At 41.9% G+C, this 17,531-nt stretch overlaps 1 protein-coding gene across 1 annotated transcript in view; it reads left to right on the forward strand.

Annotated features, from left to right (window-relative positions):
* cusr (Copper-only SOD repeat protein) overlaps positions 1-17,531 on the forward strand; it is a 115,622-nt gene that overhangs the window by 87,441 nt on the left and 10,650 nt on the right. Inside the window, exon 8 of the mRNA XM_020535248.2 lies at positions 8,625-8,749. Within this exon, the coding sequence (XP_020390837.2) occupies positions 8,625-8,749 (125 nt within the window). The remainder of the gene's footprint in view (positions 1-8,624; positions 8,750-17,531) is intronic.

The following is a 17,531-nucleotide window of genomic DNA, read 5'->3' on the forward strand; positions in this document are numbered from 1 at the left end:
GAAAACTCAACAGGTCTGGTGGCATCTATGGAGAGAAAGAAACAGAGATGATGGTTTGAGTTCAGTGTGCCAGAATGAAAACAAATAATCCTGTCTTGTAGTTGCTAGCTCATTTTTAGGTATTTCTCCTGGCATACCCTCCTGCATTCACCATTGAACCAGGGTTGATCCCCTGGCTTGATGGTAATGGTTGAGGAAATGCCAGGCCATGAAGTCACAGAATGTGCTGGAGTACAATTCTGCTGCTGTTGATGGCCCCCACAGTGCCTCATGGACGTCCAGTGTTGAGTTGCTAGATTTGTTGGAATTCTGTCCCATGTCGCACAGTGATAGTGCCACACAACATGATGGAAGTAATTCTCAATGTGAAGGTGATCTTTGTCTCCACGATGACTGTGCAGTGGTCACAATGTAGGAGCAAATTACTGCAGATGCTGGAATCTGTACTGAAAACAACAAATGCTGGAGATCACAGTGGGTCAGGCAGCGTCCATGGAGACAAAGCAAGCTAACATTTTGAGTCTAGATGACTCTTCATCAGAGCTGAAGTGAAATGTGGAAGGGGGCAGCAATTGTGGGGGAGGGTGGAGTGTAGAGTGGTGCGGGAGAAAGGATGTTGATAGTTTGAATTAAGTGATTGGAATGTGAAAGCAACGAAGATGTACACGGTGAAAGGGATGACCAGAATTTCTGTCGGAACTATCAACATCCTTTCTCCCCCACCACTCCACACTCTAAGCTATTGCATAAATGCTGCCCCTTTCAGCTCTGATGAAGAGTCATCTAGACTCGAAATGTCAGTTTGCTGTCTCTCCATGGATGCTGCCTGACCTGCTGTGGTCTCTAGCATTTTTTGTTTCCAGTACAGATTCCAACATTTGCTGTAATTTGCTCCTACATTGTGTTTAATCGACTGCCATGTCTCTTCAAGGAATGCCTACACTGAAGAAGTTTTGCTCTTCTCTCTGACAGAAATTACAGTCGTCTCTTTCCCCGTGTACATCTTCGTTGCTTTCACATTCCGATCACTTAATCTGAGCTATCAACATTATTTCTCCCCTATCACACCACACTCCACACCCCATTGCCAAATATAGCATAAATACTGCCCCCTGCATACTTCACTTCAGCTCCAATGAAGAGTATTCTAGACTCGAACCGGATGCTGTCTGATGTGCTGTGATCTCCAGCATTGGTTGTTTTCTATGCAGTGGTCACTCTTACCCATACTGTCTTGGGCAGAACCATTTATAGTATGCAGATTGATGATGAAAAGCCAAGTATATTTTTCTCTCTTGTTGGTTCCCTCACCACCTGCCGCAGACCCAGTCTAGCAGCTACGTCCTTTAGGACCCGATCAGCTCGATCAGCAATACTGCTGCTGAGCCACTCTGGGTGGTGGACATTGAAATCCCCCACCTAGTGTAAATGCCGTTGAGGTGGTGGTGAGCTGCCTTCTTAAAAAGCTGCTAATTAAGCTAACTGATCTGAGGTTGCTGGATTGTCCTATCTTCTTTTTTAAATATACAAATGACATGGGCTGTCTGCCAATCCCCTTGCATTATTCCCTTTGTTAGACATATTTTAAAAGTAGGTCATAGTACCTCTGTTAACTGTTTCCTGATTTTTAACGTGCATCAATAAAATACATGAGGACCAAGAATTTTAGCATAGTTTTTCTAAGTTTGCTTAGTTTATCAGTTGTTTTGCCCCCTTTATATTTTCAATGCCTTTATGTGTTTTCTGATCTCTTCTAATGTCGCTACATCACAAAGAATTCTAGGATTTATTCAAACTTATAACTGGAAAACGTCAATCTACATTTTTTGTATTCGTTTGTGGATGTGGGCGTTGCTGGCTGGCCAGCATTTCTTGCCCATCCCTAGTTGACCCTTGAGAAGGTGGTGGTGAGCTGTGTTCTTGAACTGCTGCAGTCCTCCTGCTGTGGGTTGACCCACAATGCTATTAGGGAGGGAATTCCAGGATTTTGACCCAGTGACAGTGAAGGAATGGCAATATATTTCCAAGTCAGGGTGCTGAGTGACTTGGAGGGGGACTTGGAGGTGGTGGTGTTTCCATATATCTGTTGCCCTTGTCCTTCTAGATGGAAGTGGTCATGGCTTTGAAAGGTGCTGTCTAAGGATCTTCAGACAGATCTACTTATGGGTTCTTGCACTTGAACCCTTTTTAGAAAAGGAACATAAAAAAAGGAATGCAAATAAATCATCAAAGACAAAATGTCTCAATTTACATTCCCTGGTATGCTCACCTGACTGTGCCTTCCATTCTGTTTTGGAGTTTTGTGTCCACAGCTTTCCCTCTCCTTTCCAGACCCTGACCATGCCCTAGTTCTGCATTGAACCTCGCTGTTGCTTCAAATCAGTGCTGTAGCCTCTTATGGGATAAACGGCAGCCTGCAGTGTGTCTCACTAGATTTTGTTTTAATAAGCAGATGACGCTGTGGTAATTTGCAATAAAAACTGAAAATGCTGTAAACATTCATCAAATCAGGCAGTATCTGTAGAGAGAAAAACAGAGATAATATATCATTAACCTTTTCATCTGAACTGTGTGGATCAAAATTGTGGTAGTTTGCCACTTTCCTAATCCAATAACAATCTAAAATACAGACTCATCACCATTATTATTGCTCCTAAGTGACTCCCCATTGGCAAGTTGCCAGCTAATTGAAATCAAGCTTCTTTCTTTCGCTGTTTGTCATCATAGAAAGGAAAAAGCTACATAGTGAGAGAGGGATATCAAGAAGGATAAGGTTACATATGCAAATCTCCAAAAAGATGCGTGCTCTAAATCTCTCCGCCACCGTAAAAATCTTTAGCGTGAATGAAAACGGTAGTACAAAAATAGTGAATAGTTCGCTACAATGCTTTAGTTCTTTAATTAAATTTTTTTTTTTTTTAATGGTAGTTCTGCTTTCTGTATGGTGAGAATATACCACATAGTACTTTCCCCAATTTCTGTTCCTGATTTGTTTATAACAAAAATAACAGTAAAAATAGAAAAGGGCAAAGAAAAAAGTACTTGAAGTGGCAGCCTCACCTCAATCGATTGCCAGCTGAGCTTGGTTCCCGGAACAAGTTTTACGTAATGTCACCCAGTGCTGAGGCTGGTATTGAAGCAAATGGTGTTTCTGTTGCAATGCAGATGTGTACACCACTGCTTTTGTTTATTAATGTTCAATTTTTATGAAAATTTGCTCACATATTAAATGTGCTTAACACCATCTGGTTTGGGAGATTGAACAGCTTCATAAGTTGTGTGAACACCAATTTGTATTGAATGAAGAAAAACATCCCAAGGTGCTTTGCAGCCCAAAATGGATTCCGCTTTGGCCTGGCGTCAAAGTAGGTCTGTGAAGAGAGGGACTGGATACAGCTAAAGAGTATTGGTTGTGTTGAAATATAGACCGCAGAGGCTGAACAGGAAATTAAGAGAAGTTTCAGGATCTGATGAAAATAATCTATTAGCAATCTATTTTTACCAGTTGGTGACTTGCTTTGTAAGTAATGCTAACACAGCTCTTTATTATTTCATGGTAGATTATTTCTGCAAAATAGAAAACCAGCACAGTTTAGTTTTGTATCATAAAAATACCATTTTTGTTCAATTAATATCTGATATTGTCAGGGAAATGAGCTCATTTGCTGTAACCTGCAAATTGCAAATTCCACTAAACTCGTAAGGGCACAAAACAATTTCTGAAAACAGCAATAAAAAGAATGCAATGGTACAGTTTTATGATAATTTGTTCAAGGTGCTGAGAGAAAATTTCAGGGAAAATTTTGTGCAAAACATATTCTTCATTTTAACAAGAGTGAAGGTATCTCTTGAGTTTGACAGGAAATTGTGAGAATAATACTCCCTAAGCAGTATTTTTCGCAAGATATTGTTTCCCACTGTAGAAGGTGGAGGGAATATTTTTAGTGTTAAGTTCTTCCCCTTTACTTTTCAATGAACAGGTTCCATTAAAAGTCTATCTGTTAGAATTGCCATGTCAGCTCTCAAACTCGCATAAACAAAGCATTCAGCTAATTTTACATTAATAGTATCGTTTTCAGTCCTGGAAATCATTGGGAGATACTAATGACTTTAAAGTTCTCAACTGACTGTGTGTGTAGATGATCTGAAGTGGCATTAATATTTCTGATCAGCAATGTTTCAATTTTAGGAGCAGTTGTGTTTGATCAATGAATACTTGGTGAAGCACTGCACATCAGTGATCGCTTATATTCTATAACATTCCAGTCATTGGGCTCATTACCTGACTCCCTATCACTTTCCCCAAACTGCTGTCTACTCCTTTCTGACTATACTGCTAAATTCTGAAGTTACATCCTGAAACATCAAATCTTGTCATTCTTATTTTCCATTTAAATATTTTGAATGAGTTAGTATATATATATCCAACAATTTCATGTTGACACAGAGTGACAACATATACCACATACACAGACAATTTGGCCCAATGGTGTTTATACTCTATGGTCAAAAATCAAATGACACTGGGCTATAGTCCAACAGGTTTAATTGAAAGTGCAAGCTTTCGAAGCTCAGTTACTTCTCAGGCGTAGTGTAAGAGACAGAGTATAAGACACAGAACTTATAAGCAGAAAGGTAACAGCCCGAATACTGGCCACCTCTTGTTGAATCTTTAATAAGTTAAGAAGGAGACTACTGATTGAAACACAAAATCCAGATTCTTTTCAAGTCATCATCCCAAGAAGAGGCTGAATGCCCATTGAGCGCTGAAGTGTTCCCTGACTAGGAGGGAACATCCCTGTCTGGCGATTGTTGCATGGTGTCCATTCATCCGTTGTTGTAGCGTCTGCATGGTCTCACCAATATACCATGCCTCAGGGCATCCGTGCCTGCAGCGTATGAGATAGACATCATTGGCTGAGTCACATGACTATCTGCTGTGTACGTGCTGGGTGGTGTTGCCACGTGTGATGGTAGTGTCCATGGCGAAAATCTGGCATGACTTGCAGAGGTTGTCATGGCAGGATTGATGTTGTGCTGAAGGTTGAGTAGTTTGCTCCAAACAACGGTCTGTTTAAGGTTTAGTGGCTGTTTGAAGGTGAGAAGTGGAGGCGTGGGGAAGATCTTGGTGAGCTCCTCATCATCGTCGATAATGTTTTGAAGACTGTGAAGAACATTGCGCAGTTTCTTCTCTGAGGAAGTACTGGACAGTGAAGGGTACCCTACCGGTCGTATCTTGTGTCTGTATTACGGCTTTTCGCTGTGGCATGATGGAATTGGGGATCGATGAAGTGAGCATCGTATCTTGTTCTTATGAGAGCATCCTTCAATACCTTCAAGTGTCCATTGTGTTCTCCCTCATCTGAGCAGATCCTGTGTATGCGCAGGGCTTGTCCATAGGGAATGGCTTTTTTAATATGTTTAAGGTGGAAGATAGATAAGTGCAGCATCTTGAAGTTATCCATAGCCTTGCGATAGAGGGAGATTTGGAGGTGTCCTGATGGAGGTGTGTGTGTCCAAGAATGAGACTGATTTTAAAGAATAGTCCATGGTAAGTCTGATTGTGGGATGAAACTTGTTGATATTGCTATGTAGTTGTTTCAGTGATTCCTTGCCTTGAGTCCAAAACAAAAAAATATTGTCAATGCATCTGGCGTATAGCATTGGTTGGAAGTTCTGTGTAGCGAAGAAGCCTTGTTCGAACCTGTGCATGAAAATATTGGCGTATAGCGGAGCAAATTTGGTCCCCATGACTGTTCCGTGTGTCTGGATGAGGAACTGGTCGTTAAAGGTGAAGACGTTGTGGTCGAGGATGAAGTGGATGATTTGCAGGATGGCATCTGGAAATTGGCAGTTGTTGGTATTGAGTACTGAGACCTTTTTTATACATTGATAAAACCTTTAATTATCTCGCGACAATGACTTGAGAGGAATCTGGATTTTGAATTTTAATCAGTAGTCTCCTTCCTAACTGATTAAAGATTCAACAAGAGGCGGCCAGTTTTAGGGTTATTACCTTTCTGCTTATAAATTCTGTGATTTATACCCTCTGTCCGACACTACACCTGAGGAAGGAGCTGACCTCTGAAAGCTTGCATTTTCAAATAAACCTGTTGAACAATAATCTGGTGTTGTGTGATTTTTTGACCTTGGCCACCCCACTCCAACACCAGCTTATTCATATCATTTATACTCCGTGTGAGCCTTCTTCCATTCTGTTTATTTCATTGTAAATTTATATTTGTTCAGAGATCCTGAATGCAGCTGGAATTCTATTGATTGCAGTCTTTAGTATTTGAAAGACACCAACCATTTGTATTGATGATGTGGAGGTGCCGGTGTTGGACTGGGGTGCACAAAGACAGAAGTCACAAGACACCAGGTTATAGGCGACAGGTTTATTTGAAATCACAAGTTTTTGGAGTGTAGCTCCTGACAATATTATGTCTGAAATGTGGCATCGGATTCACACACAGCAATCTCTCACAAACAACAATCCTATAATGCCCAGATAAACTGTCTTTTTGTTTTATTGGTTGATGAATAAATATAAGCCAGAACATTGACGAGAACACTTTGTTTTCTTTTTATGTTTTGAAACACAGCCTTGGAATCTTAGCCAATCTGAAAGAGAATGAATTCTTTACCACTGAGATCTTTCATCCTGCTAAGATTTATGTTGCATAGGTGATCATACACATTACCATTTTTGTAAGAGAAGACCGGAAAAGGAGAAGGACCATTGCATCCGCTGTACCCGGTGTGGCTTCCTCTACATCGGGGAAACCAAGCGGAGACTCGGGGACCGCTTTGCAGAACACCTACGCTCGGTTCGCAACAAACAACTGCACCTCCCAGTCGCGAACCATTTCAACTCCCCCTCCCATTCCTCAGACGACATGTCCATCCTGGGCCTCCTGCAGTGCCACAACGATGCCACCCGAAGGTTGCAGGAACAGCAACTCATATTCCGCTTGGGAACCCTGCAGCCCAATGGTATCAATGTGGATTTCACAAGTTTCAAAATCTCCCCTCCCCCCACCGCATCCCAAAACCAGTCCAACTCGTCCCTGCCTCCCTAACCTGTTCTTCCTCCCACCTATCCCCTCCTCCCACCCCAAGCCGCACCTCCATCTCCTACCGACCAACCTCATCCCGCCCCCTTGACCTGTCCGTCCTCCCTGGACTGACCTATCCCCTTCCTAACTCCCTACCTACACTCACCTTTCCTGGCCCCATCCCCGCCTCTTCGACCTGTTTGTTTCCTCTCCACCTATCCTCTCCTCTATCCCTCTTCTATCCGCCTCCCACTCTCTCCCTATTTATTTCAAAACCCCCTTCCCCTCCCCCTTTTCTGATGAAGGGTCTCGGCCCGAAACGTCAGCCTCTCTGCTCCTATGATGCTGCTTGGCCTGCTGTGTTCATCCAGCCCTGCACCTTGTTGTCTCGGATTCTCCAGCATTTGCAGTTCCTACTATCTCTGATTAAATCCTCAAGACTGTTTTAATTCTGCAAATCATAATCTACCCTTCAACAGCAGGAAGTGTATTATTTTCAGGAAAGAGTGTAATACAACTGGTTTTCTGGATTTTGGTATGAATTTTGACTGTTTCGTTGGGTGTAAACTGGATACAAAACATAGTAGTTGAAAAATAGGATAGCCTCTAGCAAACTTGAACAGGTGGGGATATCCAGGGTAGATACCCAAATTATGTAAATTCGGAACTTAAGAAAACTCTTCTGCTCACTCTTCCAAACTTTAATGCTCCATTTTCAAACAACTAATGTTCTGTTAAAATAATTTGTAAACTCTGTTATCATCTAATGTGATCTGGAGGAATGTCTGAAACCTTATGGAATTGGGGAACAGGTGATGGAAATATTAATGAATAATTAATTCATTGTACAAATATGGGAGCTAGTAATTGAAATAACTCAACAGAGGCTGGTATCCCATCACCAAGTCACACTTTATTAACACATGAACAATCCTTGACTATAGTATTGCCTCATGCCGAGTATCAGTAAAGGTGAGCCAGGGCTCCCTGATCGGGCAGATAAACAGCCCCAAAAAGGGAACTCAAACTCTACCATGTCCAGCTGGCTGACGTCGTTACAATCACTGCAGTAATCAGTGGGCTCTCAGTTTTAGGGACTGTGGCTAACTGAAATAAAACTCTCACATAAAAGTGTGGACTTGGACTCTGTTTAAGTACAATTACCTTCTGCTGTATAATACTCTACACAGAAAGTTTTAAATTCTAACTATTTGTAAGAAATTTTTTTTAACTCACTCATTGGTTCTTTCCATATTTATTTTAAATTTGTTTCATTTTTGTGACCCATGGAAACAAACTATTAATATTTATCTTATCGCCTTGAGGTAATTATTTCGTGATTTTAGCTGAAATAAAAAAAACTCAGATATGAGTTTAGATCCAGTCAATTTTTATTGGATTGTCTCTCCCTCTTATAATGCTGTAATGTGAAAGGTCCCAGAAATATTAGCTTAATTGTAAGTTGATGTGAGTTCACAATTTAAAGTTCCTGATAGTTTAGTATTTAATTATTAGCATTTGTCACATTGGACACACTGATGAATTAAAATGGGTTTCTCTTTCTAGGTATGAATTCCGCAGAACTGTTGCTCATGCTCTTGAGATTTCTGTCTGGAGAGTGAACATATTACCAGGGGGTCCATCTGCCGCCAGTGCAAAGGGATGCCAGCAAATCACCTTCTACATGGCAGGCACGTTTTCAAGCAGGTTCTATTTAACAATTGTGAGATTCCTTCAAGAAAAGAAAATATTCCAAAGACGTCACAATGAATTTTCTGCCTTTTACCTCTGCTCACTGTTCTGTCAATTTCAATTTAGTGTCTGAATTTAGTCCTTTCCCACCTTCTTTAGCTAAATGCTAGGGACCATCTTAGCATTAATTATTATTATTGCAGCTTATAAACTAAAAGGATTTCACATAATACCAAAGGCAGAAAATAACTATTTAACTGATGGGATCCAGTGGGAAAAACGGTATTGGCCTTTCTTTCAGTAATATTTGCTTGAACTCTAAACACCAGAATCATGAATATTGAGCACAATTATGCACTCCCAATTTTATACTCTGCCCATTTTATGTTTCAATTTGTAAAGAAAAGTCAGGTGTGGTGTCAAAAGGGAAGACAGTCGTTGGTACAGAAAATGAAAGTGAATCCCATTCTTTTCGTGCATCACCTATCATGAAGCTGTTATTTGTGAGGCAGTGTGTCAACAGTGGTGCAAAACTACAAACAACATTTTAGTAGACATTCACTCAAAGGAAAAAAAAGATGGTAGTAACCATACACAAAGAGAAATGTCAAAAAGCATCAACCACGCTGAACTGTCGGCTAACTCCACACAACCGACTTGCACCTGCATCGAAACAAGTAAATTAATTCAAGGTTAAAATACATCAGATTGGGAACTCCTGCAAGTGTTCAGCTGCTCCTTCTAAATTTGCCAAAGCCCTCCCTGAAGAGCCTTGAAGTGCTCCAATGGTGATTCTAAATGGCATGTTGATCGTGAACATCAATCAATTAAGCCAGCAAGGTGCAAATTTTGAGATCAATTATGGGCTGAGCTCATTAGGTTTCAAAAATCACGGACCACATGAAAAGCCTCAACTTATTTACAAATGTTGCCACAAATAGCTCAGGGTCACAACAGTAGACAGAATAGATGTGTTTGACAGAGTGGCCTGCTAATCTGTGTTTCTCTCATGTAGAGGAGTCTGTGCTTTGAACAGTAATTGGAAGAAATGCTTGTAAATTGTGGTCTTACATAGAAGGACTGCTTGTTTCATGGGAAGAAGTGAATGAGCAATGTTGCAGCTCCTTAACTTACACAGAAACTGACTAGAAGTTATGGTAGTGGAGGACTAATGGATAGAGTGCTCTGGCTGGAAAGGGGAACGGTAGGGTATGTTTGGTGAGGGATCATGTGGTGGTATGTTACAGTTCACTGAGGCAGTCTGGGATGCTGTGGCAACATGCACTTTGACGTGCATGTTGTCGCCTGAAGACCAGGATAGTTTTGGAGATATACCAGCTTTCATTTGCTCACATGGCTGACCAGGATTCTCACCTGTTCTTACGACCTGCCGTTGGCATGCTTTCGAAAGATTTAGCGGTTAATAATCAGTATTTATGCCCCTGTTATGAACACCCCTTCCTAGGCCCTCAAATCCTGGAGTGGGACCTGACCTGGAGCTTCTGGCTCAGAGACAGGGACTCTACCCACAAGATCCTCCTAGATTCATGCAATAGAGCTTTAAATTATGACTGATGAGAACTAAGGGGAACAGAGCAGAGGAACAGGAAATTAATGGACTTGGTTAAGGTCTTTGTTGACTAATAAATGAGCCAAAAGAAGGATATTTGAGAAGTTCTAAAATGGAGAATTCAGTCATTAGAATAACTGTGAAATGATTAGAGGAATTGAGGGAAAATGAATAAAGGGGAGATTTGAAGGTCACCCATTCAGCAGGAACCATCAATGTTCAGTAGCAGCAGTGTGTACTATCGACAAGATGCGCTGCAGAAATTCACCAAGGCTCCTTAGGCAGTACCTTTCAAACTCATGACTTCATCTTGAAGGACAAGGGCATGGGAATGCCACCACCTGCAAGTTCCCCTCAAAGCCACTCACCTTCAGTTGTGCCCTAAAAGCAGAAAGGAAATAAATACCAGCTGAAATGATCATTGTTCCACATATACTATGAAAAGACAAGCATGGTTGGAGCCCAGGAGGATTCCCATAGTGACACCTCTGGGTCTGAAGGAAGTGAGTGGACTTAAAAGAGAAAACCCTTCATGTTGAGAGCAAGTGCAGCTGGCTCTAGGAAGGAATCAATGAATGGGAGCCGATTGCTCAAGGAAGAAGTGGGAGACCTGCAGTTCATGCAGGCCAACACCGTTATAATGGAGATGTATTGCGACCTGGAGTTTTGTGATTTGTCCATTTGTGCTGGTAGGAGATAAAGGTGTGGGTAGCCAGCCTGCATGCAGCGCTCCCACCCATGCTGGCTGCACTGATGTGAGTGTGTATTTCAAAGCCCACACCCCTGCCTCTGCCTCAGACTATTGATGAAATTGTGTCCTTTCCTTAGCAGATGTGGTTCAGGGCACCCCAGAGAAGTTGTCATGGTGACATACATCAGTTTTACCATAAAGGTCTTCCTTTGTTACTGTGTTCACTGCCAAAGTTTGTGGGAGAGCAATTTCTAGTTTGGAACCATTCTTTTGGATATCTTATAGCCCTCTGTGATCACTGACTTCAACGATTTAAGGCTTTAGCTTCATCATCAACCTGCATACCATCGCTCTTTCCGCTGTTTTGTGAGCTGTTTTCTTCTGGGATGAGAGAAAGGGTGGGATTGAGTGAGATGAAGCAAATGCGTGGTTTTTAATACTGGTGGTGGAAAGCTGGTGAGGGGTGTTCTGAGGAAGTGAGTAGGCAGCACAGAGGCCATGCAGGGTTACAAGGGTGGCTCAGAGCAGGTGAAGGAAGATATTGCCTTTAACAGTGAGGGAACAGAGCATGAGTCTTACTGAGAGGTGGCTGCAGTAGCAGAGAGAGAGTGAGTGTGAGGTAGCACTAAGAAGGTGGTGGCATTTACCCTGTCATTGCCCTCTTTCCTTCACTGCTGACCATTCCTCAAGATGGCTGAGACTTCACTGACTCAGTGGCAAACTTAGAGCAGGTTGGCAAAGTCTGATGGCATGTCCTGCTTTGCTGGTCCTGCTGGAAGAGGATGTCCCTCCTCTGTACCACCCTGACAACCAGAACCTCGTAGTGTTTGTGTGCAAAGGGGCCACTGATTTCTTTAACTTTCACATTCAGGGAAAATGTCACAAACTAAGCAGGGGAGCTCCATACTTACATTTGTCTGAGTGCACAACCGTTTTTTTAAAGGTTTATTCGAAATCACAAGCTTTCAGAGTGCGACCCCTTTGTCAGGTCGAAGGGGCAGTGCTCAGAAAGATTGTGATTTCAAATAAACCTGTTGGTCTATAACCTGGTGTCGTGTGACTTCTGATTTTGTCCACCCCAGTCTAACACCGGCACCTCCACATCATGGCTTTTTAAAGATGGTGCAGGTGCCAGGGCTGCCAGTCTATTTTGGGATATCCCAAATGTAGCGAGTACTGGTGAGTGTGGTGACTGGTGGGATTGTGCTAACTTCAGACATGAGGGGTGCTGTGGAGTAGGGTGTTAGTTAATGAGATGAGTTTGAGAAAACCTGCTCAGCTGCATGGAGAAAAACCCTCTGTGAATCTTAATGGAATTGACACTTAGCCAAAAAAAACATAAGTTTCAACACCTGGATGCAACCCACTAGGAAAGAACTATAAGATGGCGTGGTATATGGTTGTACAGTCTAAGGGACAGAAAATGAGCCCCAAACTTTAAGGCATCCTAATCTATGAGGAGTGAGCAACTAAGGGTTGTATCAGTCCCAACAAATCTAACCATGAGATAACAAGGTGTAGAGCTGGATGAACACAGCAGGCCAAGCAGCATCAGAGGAGCAGGAAGGCTGACGTTTCGGGCCTAGACCCTTCTTCAGAAATGGGGGAGGGGAAGGGGATTCTGAAATAAGTAGGAAGAGAGGGGGAGGTGGATAGAAGATGGATAGAGGAGAAGATAGGTGGAGAGGAGACAGACAGGTCAAAGAGGCAGGGATGGAGCCAGTAAAGGTGAGTGTAGGTGGGGAGGTAGGGAGGAGATAGGTCAGTCCAGGGAGGACGGACAGGTCAAGGGGGCGGGATGAGGTTAGTAGGTAGGAGATGGGGGTGGGCCTCCTGCAGTGCCACAACGATGCTACCCGAAGGTTGCAAGAACAGCAACTCATATTCCGCTTGGGAACCCTGCAGCCCAATGGTAGCAATGTGGACTTCACAAGCTTCAAAACCTCCCCTCCCCCTACCGCATCCCAAAACCAGCCCAGCTTGTCCCCGCCTCCCTAACCTGTCCTTCCTCCCACCTATCCCCTCCTCCCACCTCTAGCCCCACCCCCATCTCCTACCTACTAACCTCATCCCTGCTGTGTTCATCCAGCTCTACACCTTGTTATCTCAGATTCTCCAGCATCTGCAGTTCCTACTATCTCCAAATCTAACCATGAATCTTTTTGAGCTTGATGAAATTCAGCTCTTACTTGGTCAACATACAGTGTGAAAAACATTGTTAATCTGTTGGAATGGCAAATTTATGTTTGAGTTGGACACCAGCAGCATTGAACAGGTTTTCTTTACATCTGTTCTAAAAGTGCAACTGAACTGTTTATATTCCTTATTGTGTCAACAACTGATTGCAGTTTCTTATTGTTTCTGATTTAACTGTGGAATTCAATCAGCTCTTGTCGCTTATTTACAACTAACCCAGAAGAGTGAGTTTACAACGGAAATCTAGGCTAATTGAAAGGATGCTCAGTCCCATTTGGGTCATTTGATGTTCCAGGAAGCAATTTGACCAATTTTGATCTTTTTATTTCCAAAACTCGTAACCTTTGACTTTGGTGGCTTATAATTCCTTACCTGCTACTTTTAAAGAGGGATTACCTATTTATGTTCAATCGCTTTACATCTCTTGAAGTAATGACCTTCAGATTTTAATGCAAAGATACAGAATATTTACATGTTAATATCTGCATTGCAATTTCAAGATTTTCAATACGATTTTAAAAAATTCATTCATAGAATGTGGGCATCGCTGGCTAGTCCAGCATTTATTGGCCATCCCTTGATACCAAAAAGGATGTGGCAGTGAGCTGCCCTCTTGAATTGTTGGTTTAGGTTGACCCACAATGCCATTAGGGAGGGAATTCCAGGATTTTGACCTCGTGACACTGAAGTAATGGTGATATATTTCCAAGTCAGGATGGTGACTGGGCTTCAGGGGGATCTTGCAAATAATGGTATTCCCGCATATCTGCTGTCCTTATCCTTTTAGATGGTAGTGGTTGTGGATTTGCAAGATGCTATCTAAGGTGCCTTGGTGAATGAAAGAGATATCATAATTGATGCCAAAAGTGGTTTACTATATGCTAGTCCACAGAACATATACCACAGAGTTGGGTTCTTGAGTCAGATATCTGAACTGTATTTACAACATGAAGTGTTAACAAGCTATACTCTCACAGATTTACACACATAATCTGGCTTCTATGCCTACTGATGTAACTGTACATGACACACACAATTGACTGACTATATTGTCTCCACTACAGAATGTGATTGAAGGCATGGCAGGTACCTTATGTTCCAGAATGTCACATGCCATAATGTTATGTAGCTATCTTAAGGCTTCAGGCCTGTCTGGTCTGAACTCTGTCATTAGACAACATCTCAACTCTTTCTTGTAAAGAATGAGAGTCATTTTCTGACAGAATGTCTCTATACATTCAGGAAATGCTTTGGATGTACAACATGATGAGATTTGGTTCTCATACAGTTATCATGGTTTGGCAATGTTGCTTCACTCTGCGGTGTGTTATCTATCATCATGAGTGGCTGTGCATAATTTTTTTTTGAAGATGTGTGTGTGTTGTGTGACATGATATAATGATAGAGTTCTAACAGGAGTAGTCAGGGTAAAAAAAGAACAATATTTCCGATGACTGGGGAGTCCAGAACCAGAATTATAGTTTAAGTATACGGTATAGACTATTTGAGATGACAAGAAATTTTTTCACTCAGAGTGGTGAGCCTGTGGAATTCTCTGCCACAGAAAGCATTGAATGTTTTCAAGAAGGAGATATAGTTCTTGGAGCTAAAGGGATAAAAGGGTATGGGGAGAAAGCAGGAACAGGGGACTGAGTTGGATGATCAGCCACAATCATATTGAATGGTGGAGCAGGCTCGAAGGGCCAAATGGCCTACTCCTATTCCTCTTATCCTTTGTTTCAATATTCAGAATTCAAATAATCTTCCATGTGATGAATGATTGATGACGCATTGTTCTTTTTGAATCTGCACTTGTGTATGTAGACTGAGGGACCAATGAACTGACTGATGGGATAGGACACTGGTGAGCTAGCAATGGTCTTGGAAGGTAGGATGTTTGTTTCTTGGTGAGTTAGTAATTTTGGTCAGGTCTTTGAGAGAAAGGATTCAGAGCTCTCATAGACAGAAGCCACGCCAACACACAGCTCTGCGAAGTACTCAGGAGCGATTGATTCTAGGGCCCTCTTAGAGTTTAGAATGAAATTGATGGGTATATTTTTGGAGTTTGGAAAGGGAAGGAGTATCTAAAGAGGAAATAACAACATACAAAATGCAATCTTAGTTAACTGTCTATTGCACATAAATGAAGTGAACTTTGAGTTGAAATGGAGCAGGAGCAATTGTGAGGGAAAATTTCTCTAGATCACTATCTGTCAGCAATGTTGTAAACAGGGCACAAAGACTTCTAAATGCTGTCTCCCTTGGGATCATGACTATTTTATTTTAGAATGCTATTGTAGTTTTCCAAAACACTTATCAGAAGAAATCTCCCTGCTGTATATATTATATTGCTAATGAGGAAAATAATTTTCAGAGGAAATCCCTTAATCCTCTTGGTAGACATCAGTGCATCAGCAATGAATATGACTTGTTTCTGATTGGTGTGTTGCTATACTTTTGTACCTAATGAAAGATCCAACTGACGTAAAGAGAAGACTAAAGCAGTGAAAGCTAACAGATGGTCATTTATGAACCATTTATAAACAAATGAAAATTTGCATTTTATTCATGACAGAAGGGTCAGACTTTCACTGCCAACCAGTATTTGATAGGTAGGCCACAGTGTGAGACACTTGCTGCTTCAAAGTTTAGGACTGGGCTATTTTAACAGCAGCAAAGCAGTGGAATTGGCTTTTTTTTTAGTATAGAAAAAGAACATGCTGGAGAAGCTCAGTAGGTCTAGCAACATCTGTGGAGAAAGAAATAGAGATAGCGCTTTGAGTCTGATATGAAACATGTTCAGAACTCCAAAGAATTCCGACTAGCTTTGGGAAGGGTTCTGTATCAACCGATATTTTCCCAGCTAGGGTGATTGGGAAAAGGGTGACTGGACTCAAATGTTGACTGATTTCTCTTCACAGATTCTATCAGACCTGCTGAGCTTTTCTAGCAATTTCTGTTTTTGTTTCTCTCTGTCAATTGTTCGGGCAAAAATTGCAGAAGGTCAGCTCCCAGAAATTCCAAGACAGTTACATGACTGTGGAGATATTAACTGCCCACCAGGTTAGGAATGTAGACCATTACCAGAGGATCTGACACCAACTTGAGATACTTGGTCTTCCACTATGATTGTGTTCTATGGGCCATTAAGAATAATGTGCAACTTCACTGGTCTTAAAATGTGGTGGGGTCTGCGGTAGACTACACTGTCAGATTATAAGTGGCAAAGTGGAGAATTCCATCCTATTGTCAGTCAGAGAGTCATTGAGTCATACAGTATGGAAATAGACCCTTCATTCCAACTCATCCATGCTGACCAAGTTTCCCAAACTAAAATGTCCCACTTGCTTGTGTTTAGCCCATATCCCTCTAAACCTTTCCTATTCATGTACCTGTCTAAATGTCTTTTAACTGTTGTAACTGTACCTGCATCTACCACTTCCTTTGGCAGTTTATTCTACCTGTGAACCACCCTCTGTGTGAAAAGGTTGCCCCTCAGATCCCCTTTAAACCTTTCTCCTCTGTCCTTAAACCTTTGCTGTCTAGTTTTGAACTCCCCCACCCTGGGAAAAAGACCTTTTGCTCTTCTCCTTGTCTATGACCCTTATGATTTTATAAACCTCTATAAGGTTGCCCCTCAGCCTCCTACACTCCAGTGAAAAATGTTGCAGCTTATTCAGCCTTTCCTTATAATTCAAACCCTCTAGTCCTGACAACATCATGGTAAATCTTATCTGACCCCTCTCCAATTTACTAATATCCTTCCTATAGCAGGGTGTCCAGAACTGTACACAGTATGTAGAGCAGGTTAACAGAGCAACCTCAGACACAGAAATATTTCAAATGACTCCCTGATTGCAACTTAAAGAAACATTTTAATGTTTGTTCTCGTGAAACCATTTTGCACACATGTTAAACACAATTTTTACAATGTTGAACACTGTTGAAGAGTTTAATTAATTAAAGATTGAAGTCAATATTTCATCATTGCATAGTCAAGCAGTGTAGTACTGATCTGCAAATCTGGTGTGCTGTGTAAATCTGAGATAACAAGGTGTAGAGCTGGATGAACACAGCAGGCCAAGCAGCATCAGAGGAGCAGAAAAGCTGACGTTTCGGGTCTAGACCTTTCTTCAGAAATGGGGGAGGGGAAGGGAGTTCTGAAATAAATAGGGAGAGAGGGGGAGGCGGATAGAAGATGATAAAGGAGAAGATAGGTGGAGAGGAGACAGACAGGTCAAAGAGGCGGGGATGGAGCCAGTAAAGGTGAGTGTAGGTGGGGAGGTAGGGAGGGGATAGGTCGGTCCAGGGAGGATGGACAGGT

This window comes from Rhincodon typus, chromosome 20, assembly GCF_021869965.1.
Source record: "Rhincodon typus isolate 14 chromosome 20, sRhiTyp1.1, whole genome shotgun sequence".
NCBI classification, from domain to species: domain Eukaryota; kingdom Metazoa; phylum Chordata; class Chondrichthyes; order Orectolobiformes; family Rhincodontidae; genus Rhincodon; species Rhincodon typus.